The sequence below is a fragment of the Astatotilapia calliptera genome, chromosome 4 (genome assembly GCF_900246225.1).
Source record: "Astatotilapia calliptera chromosome 4, fAstCal1.2, whole genome shotgun sequence".
Taxonomy (NCBI): Eukaryota; Metazoa; Chordata; class Actinopteri; order Cichliformes; family Cichlidae; genus Astatotilapia; species Astatotilapia calliptera.
The window spans coordinates 4,671,405-4,691,741 of record NC_039305.1 but is presented as its reverse complement, the minus strand read 5'-3'; the positions used below and the strand labels follow the sequence as shown (position 1 = coordinate 4,691,741).

The 20,337-nt window shown below is 40.3% G+C and overlaps 1 protein-coding gene across 1 annotated transcript in view; it reads right to left on the bottom strand.

The window, feature by feature from the left end:
• cacng2a (calcium channel, voltage-dependent, gamma subunit 2a) overlaps window positions 1-20,337 on the bottom strand; it is an 84,288-nt gene that overhangs the window by 13,112 nt on the left and 50,839 nt on the right. Inside the window, exon 2 of the mRNA XM_026164092.1 lies at window positions 18,060-18,143. Within this exon, the coding sequence (XP_026019877.1) occupies window positions 18,060-18,143 (84 nt within the window). The remainder of the gene's footprint in view (window positions 1-18,059; window positions 18,144-20,337) is intronic.

Genomic DNA, 20,337 nt, shown 5'->3' with positions numbered 1-20,337 from the left:
CTATGCCCCCAGGCAGTGAGGCTGCATGTCTGAGAGGCCACCTATTTAAAACCAGTCCTTTCTCAAACTACATTCTCAGGATTTCACATCTTCACTTTCCATCTTTATAGGATCAGCTGAGCCCCCGTCAGAGTTTTGGATCCTGCCTGGAGGGATGCTTAAGCAGAGAAGCATCCCCAGGGGGACGCAGGCAGAGAGACTGACAGGCTGACAGATACACGGGGAATAGTCACTGCTGTGGATGGGTGAGTGGTGAAAGGACAGGTCTATGATACGCCACCTCTTTGTCCTTCTTTTACACATTTACAATTAATGCATGCTGTCTCTGATATACATACATGATTTTTTACTGATTAGAAATTTGTATCTGCACAAACTGTTTTTTAAATAAATTTTAGTGGATTATTTAAACATGGCTTTAAATAGTTCCAGATAATGAAAGCCATCCATCCATCTATAGGCAAGAGGTGGGATACACCCTGGAAAGGTCATCACTCTGTCGCAGGGCTGACACACATCCATCCTTAATTAACAAATGAACCCATAAACAGTTAAACAAAATTTTAGTTACATAAATCTCACCAGTTTGAAAACTACTACCTTAAAGGCATGGCCTCAAATGACTTTATTCAGTTAGAGGATGAAATGAGGAACTGCACCAAGGCCAAGATAAATGACGATTGGAAGAATCTGTAAAGGTGCTGGATGACTGAGCGTGCATCAGGACAAGTAAAGGTACTGTTACAACGATGTAAAAATAAACAAACAAACACAAAAAGAAAGCAAATTAGGAACAAAAACATTATTTAGACAGTTGAATTGTGCATGCATTCCCCCTTGTCAGTGATTGCACTGCAAATACTGATGCACTGTAATACTGTAAGTAGTCTAGGTCAGCACATTCAAACTGATTTTAGTTCATGGGCAGCATGCAGCCAAAGTTTTAGTGGGTAAGACCAGTGAAACTGTTGTACTGTAAGCTATGTACAACAAACAAAGAAACAAGCTTTGTTTTTCATCATAAGGAAGTATAGCTGCATGGAGAAAATGTTCAGATTTAATGAACAAATCTGACTGTCTATATTCAGTCAATCTGCTATTAAATCCCCCCCCCCCCCCCCCCAACAATAAACAAAAACAAAAGACAGCTGTTGTCAATCAAATGAATGTGTCTGAATAGCAGGCACTGCATGTCTGTGACAGCAAGATGGCTGTAAAAGTGACAATTACTCACACCTCTGGCTCAGATGAAAAGATAGAACTTGGATCATGACATCATCACAAGTCATGATCGATAAACTACAAGTGCTTTTCTGGATGAAATTACTGTTAAAAAAGTCTTGATGCACACTTAATCATCCAGGTAAGGAAATCCTGAAAAGTTGATTCTGTTGATCAGGGCTTAGCGTTTTTACTGCAAAAAAGGAAAAGTTATTCTCTTCTGCACACCTGCCACATTAAACCCAGCCGTGTGCCAGTTCTGGCTTGCAGGCCGTGCATTTGACAATCCTGACCTTGGTGAATGAAGTTTAACTCTTTTACAGAAACCAAGAAAGGTTCATACAAAGGTCTGCTAGCTTTATATGACTGTTTGTGCACATTTAGTGATGCTTATGATCTACACAAGTGCTATATCTTCACAGCAAATAGAAAAGGTCTCATTGATAATTATTATCAAGCAAAGTGGCTTAATTCTGACAGACAGCTGCTAAGAGAGGAGGGTAAAATGAGTGGCAAATCACTGCCAATCTCAACAATCCCATCCAAATGACAGCTTTAACCTCTGTGCTAATATGTAATGACGGCAGTGACCTTCGCGGTGCATTTTGTTTCTGAAGCCCTGACTTCAGAGCACATGAAAGGATACTCTCTGGAGTCCTGTGATTAGCACCGAGGTCACAGTTTTGATTTAGGTTGAGGTCACCGTCACAGAGAGCGGAGCATCTCGACTGTTTTATGTCGTGACATAAGTTTAGGAACTTTTCTGGTGATGAATGCTTCTTGCAGCTCTCACTTGCACTTACATTAAAAGCTGTATCATGGCTTATACTATATTTGACTTTAGCTGTGCTGTCTGCTGATAATTTGGTTTGAGGAGGCTGAGTTTGATTTCCAGAAACTTCAGGATGGTAAACCTGTTTTTGATACATTTGGAAAGCTCTGTATGGCACCAGCACAGTACTTTACACTACCTCTCTGTTATACATCCATTTCTTATCTACATTTGATGATGCAGATGCCAGTTTAAAGTATAAATTGTTCTGTAAAGACCAATAAAATTAAAAGTCACTGCTTTTCTCAAACTTTAATTGATTTCTTCTCCTACTGCTTGGTGTCTGTTTGCCTTGTGATGATTGGCACTTTTCTATTTACCAACAATATGACTGTTTTTTCCCCTTCTTCTTCTGTCAGGAGCTGAAATGAGAAATGCCGCATAAGTTTACTTTCCCCAGATGGACTAAATCCCACCTACTGTGATTTTATTGAGCCGGAACACTGTATATCGCTGCTATTTGGTTTCTCTTATGACAACAGAAAAGTAGGCTAGCAAGGAAAGTATCATTACAGTGTAGTGATAATATATTATTTTTTAAGGCTTGAGTAACACTGTGTGCAGTTTTTTCTCTTTTTTCTTTCTCTGTGCAGACATCCTGGCTTCAGCATGATGGGAATTATGGAAGCGGGGTAGCCCCGCCCATCCCTGCCATCCTGCTATCATGCGTGCCAACCTGCTCGCAGAGACCCAGGGTGAGAGCGGATACTGTGTGTACTGTATTGATTGGCACGGCTGCAGCTCGGGCTGGTGTCCGAGCTCTAGCACTCTTCTGCACTGGCTGACAAACAACTTAATGAGACTCAACACCCATGCACACCCATGGCTGGGCTTCACCAGCAGCTGGTCCTGCTCATGTCACAGTGGTTTCACACTTGCAACCTTTGTCCAAAAGAAAAAACCCAAAACTACTACCACTGAGGCCTCACAAAGCAAACTGAGAATATACAAGTCAGAGTTCTAGTCAGATTCCTATAAAACTGCAGTATATGTGTACCTTTTTTTTTTTTTTTTTTAACCAAGACGTCTTATTCTTAAGAATTCTCCTATTCTAGTAAAATGAGACGTGTTATATTTGAAATTTCAGTGCTCAAGCCAAGGCTTCATCATGGAACTTTATAACCTAGCGGGTGATGTCCCATGTGGCTACATTCTGTCATACTGTCTACGGACTACATAAAAATGTTCTGGGGAAAAAATGCAACATATTTTAAAATATATTTAAATCTTTGTTTTTTGACAACACACAAAATACACATACAAGTAATCAGGGCCCATTTAATTTTAAAGTCCTCATAGTACCATATCATCCCTATAGAGCACTTCACTCTCAGACTGCGGGCTTACTTGTGGTTCCTGGGATATTTGGAAGTTGAGTGGGAGGGAGAGCTTCAGCTTCAGCTGCCTCTTCTGTGGAACCAGATCCCAGTTTGGATTCAGGAGTCAGACACTGTCTCTACTTTTAAGATTAGGCTTAAAACTTTTCTTTTTGATAAAGCATATAGTTAGTGATGCTTTTGTCCTGTCTTCCTCTCCTCACCTCCAACCAGTTGCAGCAGATGGTCGCCCCCTCCCTGAGCCCAGTTCTGCTGGAGGTTTCTTACTGTTAAGAGGGAGTTTTTCCTTCCCCCTGTTGCCAAGTGTTTGCTCATAGGGGATTATCTAAAGTAAGTCTTTTCTCTGTAATAATTGTAGGGTCTTTACCTTAAAATGTAAAATACCTCCAGGTAACTATTGTTGTGATTCGGTGCTATATAAATAAATCTGAATTAAACTGATAAAAAGATCAAATTAAACAAAGCTTAAAAGTTCTCCTCTCTCAGCAAGTTGCTCTATAATTCCTGAGCAACTTGACTACCTGACATGTTGAGGGATGTCTGTAAAATGCTATTGAGTGCTCTGTATGTTCTGAAATGAAGCTAAATGGTGATAAATTAGGCTAAACTAAAAGTACAAATGACTAAACTGCACTTTTTCATTATTTTTATCTCAGTAAAAACTCATATGGGAACATAAACTGTATCTTTTGCCTCAGCTTTTATATATTTTATATATAAAACATAACATATATAAACGACTGTAGAGAAGCAAGCCTTCTCTGGTATTGACGTCAGGACAAACACTGTACATTGGGAACTTCATGGCATGGGCTTCTATAGCTGAGCAGTTTCTGTACATTTAGATGATCCAGTAGTTTTGTTCATATGCTGTATTGCATTGTATAACATATTCACGTGTCTAAACATGCACACTGTCCTCTTTACAAATGCATCTCCCTGCACCTTCTATCCCTCCCCCCTGTCTTCCCCCCTCTCTCTTTCATTGACAGGGCTGAGAGGAAATTAGCATTGGCTCTTAATCAGCCTCCCCCAGCCCTAAATGTGCTGATGTGCAGGATGGGGTCATGCTAATCAGGTGCCTCAGCTCCCAGGCACATTGACTTAATACTACAAACGCTTATTAATCCCCCTCCACATCTCTCCCCTCCTCTTCCTCAATACCGAGCCCTTGCACCGTCCTCGTCCTGGCCGTGAGGTTCCCCCCTCCTCATCTACCTCGCATCAATCACACACAAAAAATATACAGTGTAAAACGATGTGTGCACAGACAACAGAAATTAGCTTTGGTGGCTAAATATAAAATTTGAGAGAGTGCTTGCACAGCTTTCATCCTGTTTCTGAAAGCTTATCCGTCTTGACAACACGCGTCGCAGGCACAATGCAATTCAACTTGAAATGACTGAAAAATGGATGCAGGTTCTACTCACTGGCAATTGTAAAGTGGCACAAGAACATTAGAGTTATTCACAATTGATGCTGAAGACCCCTCTTATTTATGTATTGTTAATTTTTGTATGTTTTTTATTTAAGTCACTTTAAGCAAAACAACAAAAATTAACTACTTGTGACTGCATATTAGCAAACATTGGAAGTGAATGACGTCAAAAGGACCATGAAAATACCCAAAGTCTCACAGGACAGTTTCGATACACCCTGAATAGGTTACCAGCCACCAGCAATAATATTTCACATATGGTCTACTTAGAATCACCAATTAACCTACCATGCTTGTCTTCGGACTGTGGGAGCAAGCGGGAATGCATGCAGAGAGAACCCACGGAAGCACATGGAGAACATGCAATTCTAAACAGAAAGACCCCAGCTGGCCGACAGATTTCAAGCAAAAGCCACAGCTTGTGTTAGCAGAACCCCCCCACCCACAGCTAAGCTACAGTTAGTCACATCATTTGAGGATCTTCCACACTTTTAATCTGTTTCAAGTCACAGCTGAAGGATGGTAACGCAAAGATGGACCATAGATAACTGCATTAATGCAGACTGTCAGACAGCTTTAATGAAGTGCTGTGAGATGGTAGAAAGAGGGCCGAGTCCACAACAACAGGAGGTGGAGTCAAGCAGCAGACTGTCACATAGGTTACTGGGACTTGAGTCCCATGTGAAACAAATAGCAATGAGAAAGTAGGTTTGAATGATTCAGAGTTTCACATAATCCTTATTTACCTTAAATGGGACTTGATGCTGTTTGTCAGGTCATTCACTCACTGACACGAGCTGTTTTTGCTCTTCCCTTTTTGAAGCCACACAACTTTTAAGTCAGGCTAATCAGAGTCAACTCTCTATCTGAGATCACCAAGAATATCCTCTCCCATCATACATCATACAGAGCAGAGTAGAAAAAAACTCTCCTGAAACCTGAACTTTCTTTTTCATGCTGACCTCAGTACTTGAAATGTTTAACATGGTTAGCATGCACATCCACCTCTATGACTTTATATATGACAAAAAATACGAAAAAGCATAATATGACTACTTTAATGACAACATTATCCATGCCTTACCACTTTTTGGTACAAAGCTTTTTGTCATAAAATTGGGCCCTGAAGGCATCATTTTTTTAAGTGCAGCCCTAATGTGCATGTTATGGGTGCACAATGGCAGCGGCCCCCAACCTTTTTTGCGCCATGGACCGGTTTATGTCCGACAATATTTTCACGGACCGGCCTTACTGTGTTGCGGATAAATACAACAAAATAAAACCAGTACCGGTACCAAAAAAAAGGAAGATTTATTCATAACACACGAGAAAAGACCCAGGGAAACTGAGTTAATGATAAAAACGATAAAAAAAAATAACGATAAAAAACGATAAAACCCCTGAAAACCATGAATTTCACACCTGAGCCTCAACTCTCGGTCCGTGGCCCGGGGGTTAGGGACCGCTGCACTATTCCCTCTAAAATAGCAAAAACTGTTATGAAAAACATTTTTTAATTGCCAAAAAAAATGGTTTCCCAACCATTTTGCAGCATAAGTAAGTAGTGCTGAATTTCCCAAGTTTATATTTTGATGTAAACTCAGGAAATTAATCATGTTTTTGCTCTTTTGACTTATTTTTTATAAAGTTTCTAGAGTTTTGTACATATAAAATTTGGCTAATTTGGTTGACAGTTTCTAAAAAAAAACTCCTTATCAAGCCTTTTAAAAACATCAGTTTCTTGTATTTTTGTTTTGTGATAGTTGAGATTATCTGATCTCTGTGATGGTGACCTTGGCGCACGTTTAAAAAAGAAAACTCTGAACAGGTTTACAGCACATATTAGTATGATAGGGATGCAAAATCTTTTCATGGATACGCTCACGTTTTGTTGTTTGTTTGAAACACTGATTTGAACCACCAGATGACAAAGATCTGAATACAATCCCATGATCTTCTCATATTCACCCTGCTGTCATTAAAGCCAAGCAGTTCTCCTACCGAGCACTGCACCGTCACATTAACATACCAACGCATGCAGGCCGATCCGTGGTGGACTGTAAAAGAGAAATCAGTTCATGTGACAGGCCTGCTCTCACAGCTAAAGTTCCCTTCACAGAACACATTTCAATTACTGTAATTACCCTCCACTCCACTGCTGATGTCCCCACAGATCACGCCTCAATGTGTGTGTGATGACGTCTGGCTCGCTGCCAGACCTTAGCATGACCAACAGCACACATGCGGGGAAGGAAACGCCCCACTGAGCTGCCTCAAAACAGGTTTGAAAGTATACATATATCATGAGCAGTACAAAGCTTGTGTGCTTGCAGCTGCTTTATAAACCCAATATTTTAATCAACATTACAACATATTTTACTTTAAATAGATTTGATGAAAGTTTGCTTACATCATGCATCAAACTGGAATCAAGAACAACATACAGAGGCATGATGTGGCCAAAACGGTGCTAAGAATCTTTTCACATGGAGACAAAAATGGTCCCAAAGATCAAGATTTTATGAAAATGTCAAAGGTTAACTACACAGTGATGTCATAAAGCTTTGCAAAAACACATTTCAATACATTCTTCAAAGCTATAACTCAAAAACAGAAGGGGACATTGTTACCATGTTTCCTGTGTGATCACATAAAAAAACAGAGATATATGAACCAAACTGTGCTGCTCCTCAGGTTTCCTTAATCCTTGTTGCTTAACTCATCTTAATGTTCTTCTCAAAGTTTCTACACACATCTAGAAGCTTGAATGATGAATAGATTTACTGACTTGTGTTGATCAGAGTGTTAGATACTGTCAGGGTGGAAAATCTATCAGAAGACTTCTAATGCAACCAGGAATGTCCACAATACCTGATTTAAATATGTTCGCTGGCACCTCTGGACTGTTTTCAGTGAGTATACTATTTATAGATCTCTCTGTAGAGATCCCTGATATCTTCTTTCACTCGTGCTGAATCTCCTCCAGATAAAAACTAATCTTTCATCTTGATTTTCATTTTTTTGGGAAGTGGATGGTGTCACAGGTGATCCAGGTGGTCCAAAGATTACTGAGAGTTCATTTACAATGAGCACCAAGGACACAGAGTAAAGTTCAGATCGTTTCCTCTGAATGGTCTCCATTAGGAAGGTGCTTAAGACGTTAGAGTGGAACTTCTTGTTGACTGCAAGCTCCTGGAAGATCAGTTTAAGAACTAAAGAGCATTATCCTGGTCTCCTCACCTGAGGTTCTGCTCTGAAGCTTGGAAATTGTGAGCTCTAAAAATCTAAAAAAGCAATCTGAAAATAGCTGCTGTGCTGAAAACTGTCAGAGATGATCTTAATGGGAGTTTAGCATAATCTAAATGGCTGTTTCACAGAACTTTTTGATCATCTACAAAGCAATGGGCAATAAGCCTATCATACTCACATGTCACAAAACGAGGAACCTGCTATTTACACAGCGTAATAGTACTAGATGTCTAAAACTCCACGCTATACACAGCATCCCTCTGAAATTAGTGTTAAGACCCCTGTTCTTTATAATTGATCTACTTCCTCTTTGAAATATTCATCATTCTGGAATACAGTTATATTTTTTTATACTTTATGTGTCTACAAAACCCAACACCTTAAGGCATTCACCATCTGTATGATGATCACTGACAGTCAAACTAAACAATAAATAAAGTGACATCATCCTCAACGGTTACTTTTTACATAGATGGCTGTCCAGTCCACACCTGCCCCCATTTCAAAAGTCTTGGTGTGGTCTTGGATAATACTCTTCTTCACTGCCAACATCACTAATGCCTCATGTTTAGCTTACTTTAGTCCAACAAGACTCCGCCCCTTTCTTTCTCATACCCAAACATCATAGAACTCAAGTAAAAATATCCAATCCCTATATATAGAAAAAAATGTTTATTAAGATAGTTATATTGCTCTCTTTGCAATGAAAGAGCCTGCAAACAATTCTTTTGTACTTTTTGTGTAATGGCAGTAAAGATTCTGATTCTGAAGTTCTCACGTAAGATTGCTGTAGTGCCATTTTGGTCTTCTTAAAAAAGATTCAAATTTGACAGAACCTCTCCTCATCCAGCATCACTGGCTCCCCATTCTCCAGCACATCCAATACAAGAGTCTGCTCGTCCCTCTCAAAGCCCTCCATGACTCCATGACAGAGACAACAGGCTAAGGGCCACATAAGTACCTCCTGCTAAACGCAAGTCAAATTGAGTTGAATAAAATCATTGTAATTATTATGTAAACTACAGAAAAACTAAATACTTTCAACACAAATTACCTTTTACTTAGAAGCTCAAATCCACAAATTTATCTCATACGGAATTCATGTATTGAACCAGTTTCTTCTTTAGTACCCAGAGGTATTTTTTTCTCTTTTGATTGCATATGGATCAGCTTTCTCTCTGTCTTGCATCACTGCATGAAACATTTTCACTTTGGTTATGTGCTGCACAAAAAGCCCACAAACTGTCAACACTGACCCTTTTACCGCTCAATGTTTGAAGATAAAAAGAAGGCGCGTATTGGAAATTTCAGCCCTCACAACTGATGAATAAATGTGTAAAACTGATCTGAGAGGGTGTGGCCGTCTTTTCAAATGTCCCGGTGACAGCGGACCACTGTGGCTCGTCCCGCATACGCTAATCTCATTTTAATGTGAGGACGCACTTCCTCACCTCTGTGTTTTACAAGCTGAGCTTCCTCTATATTCTCCCTTAATAAGATATAAAGTTAGAGGGCTAACATTCACTCGGTCACCCAGGACAAAAATGATTGGCTATTAATTTATTGGCCCGTGTCTAAGCACTGTATGTTTTATGTATTAGGCAACGGATTCCTTATTTGTTGCCTTGGATACTGCAAAAAGTACAGGATGCTCAAGGTCAGTGTGACCAACTAGGAAGCTGCTGAAGCAAACACTCAGGCTGGATACTAACTACCACCACCTATTAACATATTTTATACCCGTTTGATAGCCCATCCCTCCCCTATCTATCTCTACACACACATACACAGACACTATCAAAACTCATACTAGAGACTCACTGCACTGCTCTGCAAGCTGGTGTGATTGCTACCCCCTGCCTGTGCCCTACAAGCCCCTGTGTGTCCTCCCCCAGACCCATTGATTTTATTGGGCGACACCAAAGCCAGTTTAGGCCAGCGTCCAGTCTGCCGCAAGGCCTTAGGGTGACATAGGCCATGAGAAGCCTGTCCTTCTGTCATCAATGTCAGCGAATACTTCCAGATCAACGCATGCAAGCAGAAGACTCAAGGCTGGATCTGGACAAACAAAAAAATCTGTGATTAAAGTCTCCTCCTAAATGGAAAACATTTTGCATGTGATATTGGTTTTCATTGACTTCACATGCTGAAACTACTCGACTGTGGGCCACTGTAAATAAATAGTGGGCGCTCACAGCTGTGCCCTCATTCTACAGTGTACACTTATCAGACTAATACATTCACACAGAAAAAAACAAACAAACTTGAATTGAATGTGGGATTGATCTTTGAAGAAACAATATAAGAAAAAAAAACAGAAATACAAATGGTATTATTGTTCTTATGTAAACCTACAATAACTGATTTTTGTAAAATGGTATAAACACAACACTGATTCATAAACTCCTTTTTAAAATGTGATATGTCTTCTAAGTTAACTGCTGTCATATTTGTAACAACCTCATAAACAAATAAACTCAGTCTGACTCTATGGCTCATTTGTACTATAAAGACATTGATTTTTGTCACTTTTAATTATTGACATTCTAAAATATGTAAATTAACATGATTTGTGAATAAAGCAAAATCAATGTCTAATCTAGAGCTAAGAACATGCCAGTATTAACATTTGCATTTAGTCTGCTTTAAAATGATTTTACAATGCTTAATGTTTTGCATGTTTTCAATGATTTATAGGTTGGATATGTAACTAGTTAACTAAGTAAGCTAATACTGAAATTCAAAGGTATGCATGCAAATAATCTTCCAACCACCTTAAATTTATATTATAAGTAAATAAGTACAATTAAAGACATTTTAAAATTATTAAATGCTTATTGCTTTCTTAAAAAAGTCCTACTTTTACCTGAAATTTGGTCAACTTGTAGATAAGAAGTATCAGGAACAAAAGACCTCAACATCATTGAAGCAGTGTGGTATCATCTCAGCAGAGAACTCACTAAAAGGCAGCCAACAGCCAAGTTTTTTTAATGCTCTTCAAGAAGTCTGGAGAACTTTTTTTGAAGACTGCTTAAAAAAATTACAAGACAGCTTGCCTGAGCGGGATCAGACTGTGTCCTTCAAGCATGTTGTATGAACTCTGCTTTTTGCTTATATTCAGAAGTTTGCAGATGACACGGCCATCATGGGGTGTATCTGGGATGATCAGGAAGAGGAGTACAGAAGTCTGGTGAGGAACTTTGTCGCAAAAAAAACCCCCCATTTCCATTGAGACTGTGTCAGCTCCCAAAAACACAAAAAATAAACTAAAAACCAGCAACAAACAACTTAAACATAAACAATTACAAAGAAAGAACAATACAGTATCCACATCTGAACCAAAGAGTAAAACAGTGAAATGTGGATTATTAAATATTAGGTCTCTCTCCTCCAAGTCTCTGTTAGTACATGACTTAATAATTGATCAACAAATTGATTTACTCTGCCTTACAGAAACCTGGTTGCAGCAGGATGATTATGTTAGTTTAAATGAATCAACACCCCCGAGTCATTCTAACTATCAGAAATCTCGAAGCACAGGCCGAGGGGGCGGTGTGGCAGCAATTTTTCACACCAGCCTATTAATTAATGAAAGACCAAGACAGACTTTTAGTTCAGTGAAAGCCTGATGCTTAGCCTCGTCCACCCCAGCTGTGAAACTCAGAAACCAGTCTTACTTGTTATCATCTATCGTCCACCTGGGCCTTACACAGAGTTTCTGTCTGATTTCTCAGACTTTATATCTAATTTAGTGCTCAGCTCAGATAAAATAATTATTGTGGGTGATTTTAACATCCATGTAGATGCTAAAAGTGACAGCCTCAACAAGGCATTTAATCTGTTATTAGACTCAATTGGCTTCTCTCAAAATGCAAAAGAACCCACCCACCACTTTAATCACACTCTAGATCTTGTTTTAACATATGGCATAGAAACTGAACATTTAACAGTGTTTCCTGAAAACCCTCTTCTGTCTGATCATTTCCTGATAACATTTACATTTACAATAATTGATTACACAGCGGTGAAGAGTAGACTTTATCAAAGTAGATGTCTTTCTGAAAGTGCTGTAACTAAGTTTAAGAATATAATCCACCCACTGTTATCATCTTCAATGCCCTGTACCAACATAGAGCAGAGCAGCTATCTGAACGCTACTCCAACAGAGGTCGATCATCTTGTTAATAATTTCACCTCCTCACTACGTACGACTCTGGATACTGTAGCTCCTGTGAAAACCAAGGCCTCAAATCAGAAGTACCTGACTCCGTGGTATAATTCTCAAACACGTAGCCTAAAGCAGATGACTCGTAATCTGGAGAGGAAATGGCGTGTCACAAATCTAGAGGATCATCATTTAGCCTGGAGAAATAGTTTGCTGCTTTATAAGAAAGCCCTCCGCAAAGCCAGATCTTACTATTCGTCACTGATTGAAGAAAATAAGAACAACCCCAGGTTTCTCTTCAGCACTGTAGCCAGGCTGACAAAAAGTCAGAGCTCTTTTGAGCCAACAATCCCTTTAACGTTAACTAGTAATGACTTCATGAACTTCTTCACAAATAAAATTTTTATCATTAGAGAAAAAATTACCAGTAATCATCCCACGGATGTAATATTATCTACAGCTACTCTTAGTACCATTGATGTTAAGTTAGACTCTTTTTCTCTAATTGATCTTTCTGAGTTAACTTCAATAATTACTTCCTCCAAACCATCAACGTGTCTTTTAGACCCCATTCCTACAAAACTGCTCAAAGAAGTCCTGCCATTAATTAATTCTTCGATCTTAAATATGATCAACCTATCTCTAATAATCGGCTATGTACCACAGGCCTTCAAGCTGGCTGTAGTTAAACCTTTACTCAAAAAGCATCTCTAGACCCAGCAGTCTTAGCTAATTATAGGCCAATCTCCAACCTCCCTTTCATATCAAAAATCCTTGAAAGAGTAGTCGTCAAACAGCTAACAGATCATCTGCAGAGGTTTATTTGAAGAGTTCCAGTCAGGTTTCAGAGCTCATCACAGCACAGAAACAGCTTTAGTGAAGGTTACAAATGATCTTCTTATGGCTTCTGACAGTGGACTCATCTCTGTGCTTGTCCTGCTATACCTTAGTGCAGCGTTCGATACTGTTGACCATAATATCCTATTAGAGCGACTAGAACATGCTGTAGGTATTACAGGTACTGCACTGCAGTGGTTTGTATTGTCTCTATCTAATAGACTCCAGTTTGTGCATGTAAATGGAGAGTCCTCTTCACACACTGAGGTCAATTATGGTGTTCCGCAGAGTTTAGTGCTAGGACCAATTCTGTTTACATTATACATACTTCCCTTAGGCAGCATCATTAGAAGACATAGCATAAATGTTCACTGCTATGCAGATGACACCCAGCTCTATCTGTCCATGAAGCCAGATAACACACACCAATTAGTTAAACTGCAGGAATGTCTTAAAGACATAAAGACCTGGATGGCCGCTAACTTTCTGCTTCTTGATTCAGATAAAACTGAGGTTATTGTACTCGGCCCTGAACATCTTAGAAATATGGTATCTAAGCAGATTCTTACTCTGGATGGCATTACCTTGGCCTCCAGTAACGCCATGAGGAACGTTGGAGTCATTTTTGACCAGGACATGTCCTTCAGCGCACATATTAAACAAATATGTAAGACTGCGTTCTTCCATTTGCGCAACATCTCTAAAATTAGAAATATCCTGTCTCAGAGTGACGCTGAATGCATTTATTACTTCCAGGCTGGACTACTGCAATTCATTATTATCAGGAAGTCCTAAAACCTCGCTGAAAAGCCTTCAGCTAATCCAAAATGCTGCAGCAAGAGTCCTGACAGGGACTAGAAAGAGAGAGCAGATTTCTCCTGTTTTGGTTCCCTTCATTGGCTTCCTGTTAAATACAGAATTGAATTCAAAATCCTGCTCCTCACATACAAGGTCTTAAATAATCAGGCCCCATCTTATCTTAATGACCTTGTAGAACCATATCACCCTATTAGAGCACTTCGCTCTCGCTCTGCAGGCCTACTTGTTGTTCCTAGAGTATTTAAAAGTAGAATGGGAGGGAGAGCCTTCAGTTTTCAGGCCCCTCTTCTGTGGAACCAGCTTCCAGTTTGGATTCGGGAGACAGACACTATCTCTACTTTCAAGATTAGGCTTCAAACTTTCCTTTTTGCTAAAGCATATAGTTAGGGCTGGACCAGGTGACCCTGAATCCTCCCTTAGTTATGCTGCAATAGACGTAGGCTGCTGGGGGACTCCCATGATGCATTGAGTTTTTTCTTTCCTGTCACCTTTCTCACTCACTATGTATTAATAGACCTCTCTGCATTGAATCATATCTGTTATTAACCTCTGTCTCTCTTCCACAGCATGTCTTTTATCCTGTCTTCCTTCTCTCACCCCAACCAATCACAACAGATGGCCGCCCCTCCCATAGCCTGGTTCTGGCGGAGGTTTCTTCCTATTAAAAGGGAGTTTTTCCTTCCCACTGTCGCCAAAGTGCTGCTCATAGGGGGTCATATGATTGTTAGGTTTTTCTCTGTATCTATGAAGCGCCTTGAGGCGACTTTTGTTGTGATTTGGCGCTATATAAATAAAATTGAATTGAATTGAATTGAATAGAATAAATACTGCTAAAAATAATATCAAGAGACTAAAATGCCTGCCTGTGACTAACAGTTAATTTCCTGCTCCAGCGTGGATCCACGGGCATCCACATCTCCTCCCCGCACATGATTTTTCCCTCTCATTGCTACACGTTGTTCGGTTTTAGTATTAGCAGATTGCATAACTAGGCGTTTTCTTCCTCTGTTTCTTCTCTCTCAGCTGCTTAGCACCCAGTAGAGCAGCCGATGATGGGAGCTCCAACACGGCATGATCTAAAAACCCAGTGGCGCTTTAGTGTGCCTCAGCTGGCTTATATAACCCCGTGTGGATGCGCAAACTGCCTTGCTATTGGGAGGGCTGGACTCACGGAGCAGACACACACGCGCACACAAACACGCACAGAGAGAAGCTACTGACATGTGGCATGCTCGTATGTATTTGTACATGCGTGGATGTCGGCATGAGGACAGCAGATCTGTGCATGTGCGGTGGAGCGGGGGTGTATGTTGAGCACAGTAAAGTCAGATTTGTCTGTTTTATGCTCGGCAGCCACATCACCGAATTTCTCACTCCCTCCTCCTCACTATGCTGTCTGATGACATCACCAATGTGTCCCCTTGATTTTGGACGCCGTGCTCGCCGGTGATGTCACTTCCGTCGGGCCTTCACCTGAAGTGACATCATTCCTGTTGCATAACTATCCCCTCTCTCCCTCAGCTGTGAGAGCAAAGGCAGCTTTTCTCCATCTTTGGCCACCCAGAGGCACCGTGAAACTCCTCATTATGGAAATGCCAGGTGTGTCCGTGAAAGGGAAAAGTGCCGATGTATAAAAGCATCACTGGGGTTTAACATGAAAGACACGCATACTGCATCCCACATGACCTTATCTTGCATACGGGATAAAAAAAAAACATGCAATGCTGCAAATCATCGTGACTGAGATGACATGAGGCACTGTGCAACTCCTGACATGTAAAACTATGAGTGTGAGGTGTGAGGGTGAAGAGATGCAGAGAGAGTGAGAGAGACAACGACCGAGAGAGGCCTGACCTATATAAGAAGGAGGCTGAAATATTTATGGATGTGAGTGTCCTAATTGGCAAGCTACTGGGAGCAATGCGGCCTTCTCCTCCAGTCACAGCCTGGGAAGAGGTTAACGTGCACAGAGCATCAGTGGTCTGAGGGCCAGACCGCTGCTTCTACCCCATGACTGTCATCCTCAGCCTGAGAGATGCCTTGTTATGAGTGTGATCTGCTTTTGCCAGGGCTATGGCATTGTTAGAATCATTACCAGAACTGTTATCGTAACCGTGGTGCATACAGGCGGGAACAACCGCTCAGAGCGCTGAGTCAAACGCAGCCTAATTGGCCGGGGTTAATATCCAGCACTGGCACACACCGTTAGGCTGTCTGTCAGGCCTCGATTACAATCCCTGCAGACGAAGACGAGAGGATGGACACTTTCTGACTTACAGTTTCAAATCACTGCAGGCTGCAGGGGGAATGAGGTCAACCAGGGCTCGGGACATTGGCATTTTTATGAAGTATGACAGAGCGTTAAAGCTGGCACCTATGTTTAATTATGATGAGTGTTAATGAAACGTAAAAATTCTAGATGTCAGTACTTACAGAAAAATATAGTTATATGACCAAGTCATCTACACATCTATTTGTAGCAAACTTTAGAGAGTAGAGTACAAATATTTTTTAACTCGGATGAAGCTCACACCCGCCTTCTGTATCAAGCTATTAGACCTCATTTATTAGCAGTGCATATACGCAAATCTGCATGTAAATCAGTGATTTATCAATATTTCTGTACCTGAATTTATTTGCACGTTGCACAAAATGCGTTAGAAGTTCAAACCATATGTACGAAAAGATGACAAAGGCCTGGCTTTCTTTGGAAGTTTAAAAACAAATCTTGAATACTATAAAAATGAATACTTCTACTCCTTCTACTACTACTATTACTATTCAGAATATTTATTTTTATTGCCATTTGTTCTTTATTTAGAGTTTTCCACAACACTATGAGACACAAAAACATCAGGATTGCAATGAAATTAAAAAACAAAAATGTAAAGATTTGTAAAGAAAACAAAAAAGTAAGAGGGAAGGTCCTACACCTTTCCTTTTACTTTAACCTTTATATTTAAACATAATTCATTCTTACTTACTTAAAATTATGTTGCCTTTAGTTAAAAAATGACAAATCGTTTCTGGATATTATGACTTAAAGTCTCATTTTCGGTCAAATGATCACATGCTTTTTGCCCTCAATCTGTCTTATGCTTTTTCTAGTAGTCTGTTAGTGTTTTCTCATATCAACATTGGTGCCAAAATTATGATTTTTTTCTTGAATTGCCGTGAGTGTCTCAGACGTAATGATATTCAGAACCAAGGGGATGCAGTGGGGCACTTTTGCACACAGAGTGCACACGGAGAAGTTTGAGTAGTGCGAATATTTCCTGCTGTGCAATGAAGAACTGTACCTCCGTATCTACAGTTCATGAGTGACAGCTGCACCACACACTTCAGCAGAACAGAAACATGTACAGTCACTATCAGCTATCAGCAGGCCTGGAGCAGTCACAAAGTTACAAGTGTCCATATAAACTTTTCAGTGTGGATATGAGGACTCCAGCCAATGCGTTTCCAAAATCAGTATTACACTCCAAAAAAGTTTCTCTATGAAAGCTGTGTTAACAGATTGCATTACAAGAAAGAAGGCAGCTCATAAAAATTTCTTCTCTGTCCTTCCAAAAAAACAAACCAAATTAAATCCACTCAAAGAAAAAAGGATTTAAAGCTTAGGTGTGCTCATAAAAGTATTAACAATTAGTTACTGATCTAAATCTCTAAATTGAATTTCTTATCTTTTAAGCAAATACAAAGATTAATGGGACTATTGACCTAGTGATAGTAACAGCACCTGTTGTGATTTTTAGGATTAGCAGGCAAATGAGTCCGACAAGCATCTCTGTCTTGCTTGCACAAAGAAAAAGAGAGCAGAAATCAATGGGCTGTGTTTACAGGGTACACAGCCGACTGTAACACTGCACGTTATGTTACACACAGCCAAGCAGTAAAAACAGACGAGCTGCTTGGCAGGGCTCAGCCTGGCCAGCCTCACGCTAAAGGCAGGAAGAGACGGTGCTGACACACGGGCCAAGAGCAGCGACTGGCACCGTGCTCCAGTCTGAGCAAAAAGTGGAAAGAATTTCAAAAAGAAATTATAGAAGGAGAAGCAAAATTCCTGAAGTGATTTTTTTTCTCGTGTGGTCACTTTAAAGACAAACAGAAAAAAGTCACAATGTTTCTGTGTGTGAAAGTAAAGACTGAATATATACTTACGTAAGAAGTACTCAGATGGGTCTGCTTCATAATCTGTTTCCTCGGGAAAGTGGTCTATCTGTTTACACATGCCTTTGAAGTTTCCTGTTGAGTGAAAACAGAAAGAGGGTTCAGGAGAGCTCTAAACGAAACACTGCAAAAATCTACAACTGGAGTCAGTTTGATATCAGACAGACACGTCGACCTTTTACACTCCATATCATCAACAGACTATGTATCCTCAGTTCTAATGAGGAGGGAATTTGACTTTCCTCAACCAGTTACTACTGGTGTACCAGACTGAATCTAACACGTGGGCCATGCCAACATTACTTGTTTTGTTGTATAAGTGAAGTAGATAAAGGTAAAAACCGTTTTGCATGTTCATGTTTTTGTTCTTCAGCTTTTCTCAGTCTGACTTTTTAAAATATCATTTTCACAGCTCCACAACTTGGAGGACAGGTTCAAAGGTCCTTTTGGTCTTTACTGTAAGTTAACTGAATATTTTAGGTTTCAAACATGTACCTCAAGGTGCTTTATACTGTAAGGTAAAGATCCTACAGTAATAAAGAGAAAACCCAACAATCAGACAACCCCCAGTGAACAAGCACTTGGCGACAGTGGGAAGGAAAAACTCCCTTTTAACAGGAAGGAAGCCTCCGGCTGATCCAGGCTTGGGAAGGGGCTGAGGGAAGCGACACAGGACAAAAGTCCCACTGTGGAAAAGAGCCAGAGTTTAATATTAACTATTAATTAAACACAAACTGTTTATGATCATGCACAACACTTTTGTTCTTTTAATGGTCAACACAGACAGTGTCATAACAGCTCATATGAGTGGACTGATCTCTTTAGAAAGCACACCTGAGCATCAGGCCTCTCTGGCAGCAGTTGGCAGCTTGTAAACAAGAGCTGTGCAGCTGGTGCGACCTGGAGCTGCTCCAACTGCCGTGCAGAGAGAACCTCATCTCTTTTTGGCTGACACCTCGCCGTTCAGGTATGCTGTCCATCCAGGAAACAGCATCCCTCTCCTCTCCCCTCCCTCCAGCTCTTCCCTGCCTGTCTGCTCCGTGCAGAGATCTGGCATTGATGAGGTCACTCAGGGTGACGTGGCGGGGGAGGCACCCATAAGGCATCCATTATGGTCACCTGCTGCTGCAGCGAGGAGGCAGATGCCTGGCCGTTTGATTGGACCAGATTAGTGTTTCATTAACTTCTTCATCTCCTTTCCCTCCAGTGTCCCTCTAATTAGGGGAACAGGTGTTGGTTACCATGGTGCTGAGGAGGTCTTGGCAGCGAGGCATGATGGGCACAGCGGGATGCAGTTATTGCTCTGTGAATGGCCCACATACAGCGGTGGGAAGGGGACCCCTGGTGATGACCACTCAGATATTAAAGAGAGCGTCACCTGACAAAACAAGCCATCAAAGCACCCTCGATCGACTCTCTCATCATGACCTGTGGGTTAGCGCCAGCTGTTGTCTGGTACGAGTATTGAATGGAGAAATGTTCATCTGATTGCCTCATTGTCACTTGTAAAGTTTGCCTACAGATGTAGCAAAAATACTACCATAATTCAGTAAAAATAAAAACGGGCTTATTTTGTAATGAATGAACATTCGCAGGTACTAACAAAGCCATTAAACTACTGGAAAACACGAGAAATAGATGAGCTGATGCAATTTAAAAAGCACAGGTCAGACCTGAATGGTAAAAAACATGTGATATATGTGAGAATCACCAGTTCACACAGATGTTTTCTTTAAGGAAGTCTGGGTACCAGTGTTCAAAATAAAGCTCAATAAGAACTGCTTTTAAATTGTGTCGTATTTAGTCACTCTGCCACGTTTCTTTCATTTCAGCCAAACCTGAAACTATTTTGCACTTTTCCCCCTAAAGAATTTTTATATATAAGCTTTTATATATCAGGTTTTCTCTAAAGGATTATAAAATCATTTAATTTAAATATCTATAAATATAATTTTTATAAATATCTATGGAAAATTTGCAGTCAGCCATTTGGCACGCGCCATATTCCCCTTCAGATTCCCCTTCAGAGTTCTGAAAGAGGTCTGATTACTAAGAAAAGAAGAGGCTATAAAAAGTTGCTAAAGAATGAGGTCAACTCTTTAAAACATTGATGTAGTCCTAATATTTAGTCCTTCTTTGACTAAGAAGTTACAATAAAAATACAACTGTAGTGAGGTGAAGAGAGGCTTTGTAACTGAAACTGAAACTCATTTGATCTTTGTGACACGGTTCCCTGTTAATCAGAAGATCACTAACTGGTCATAAAGGG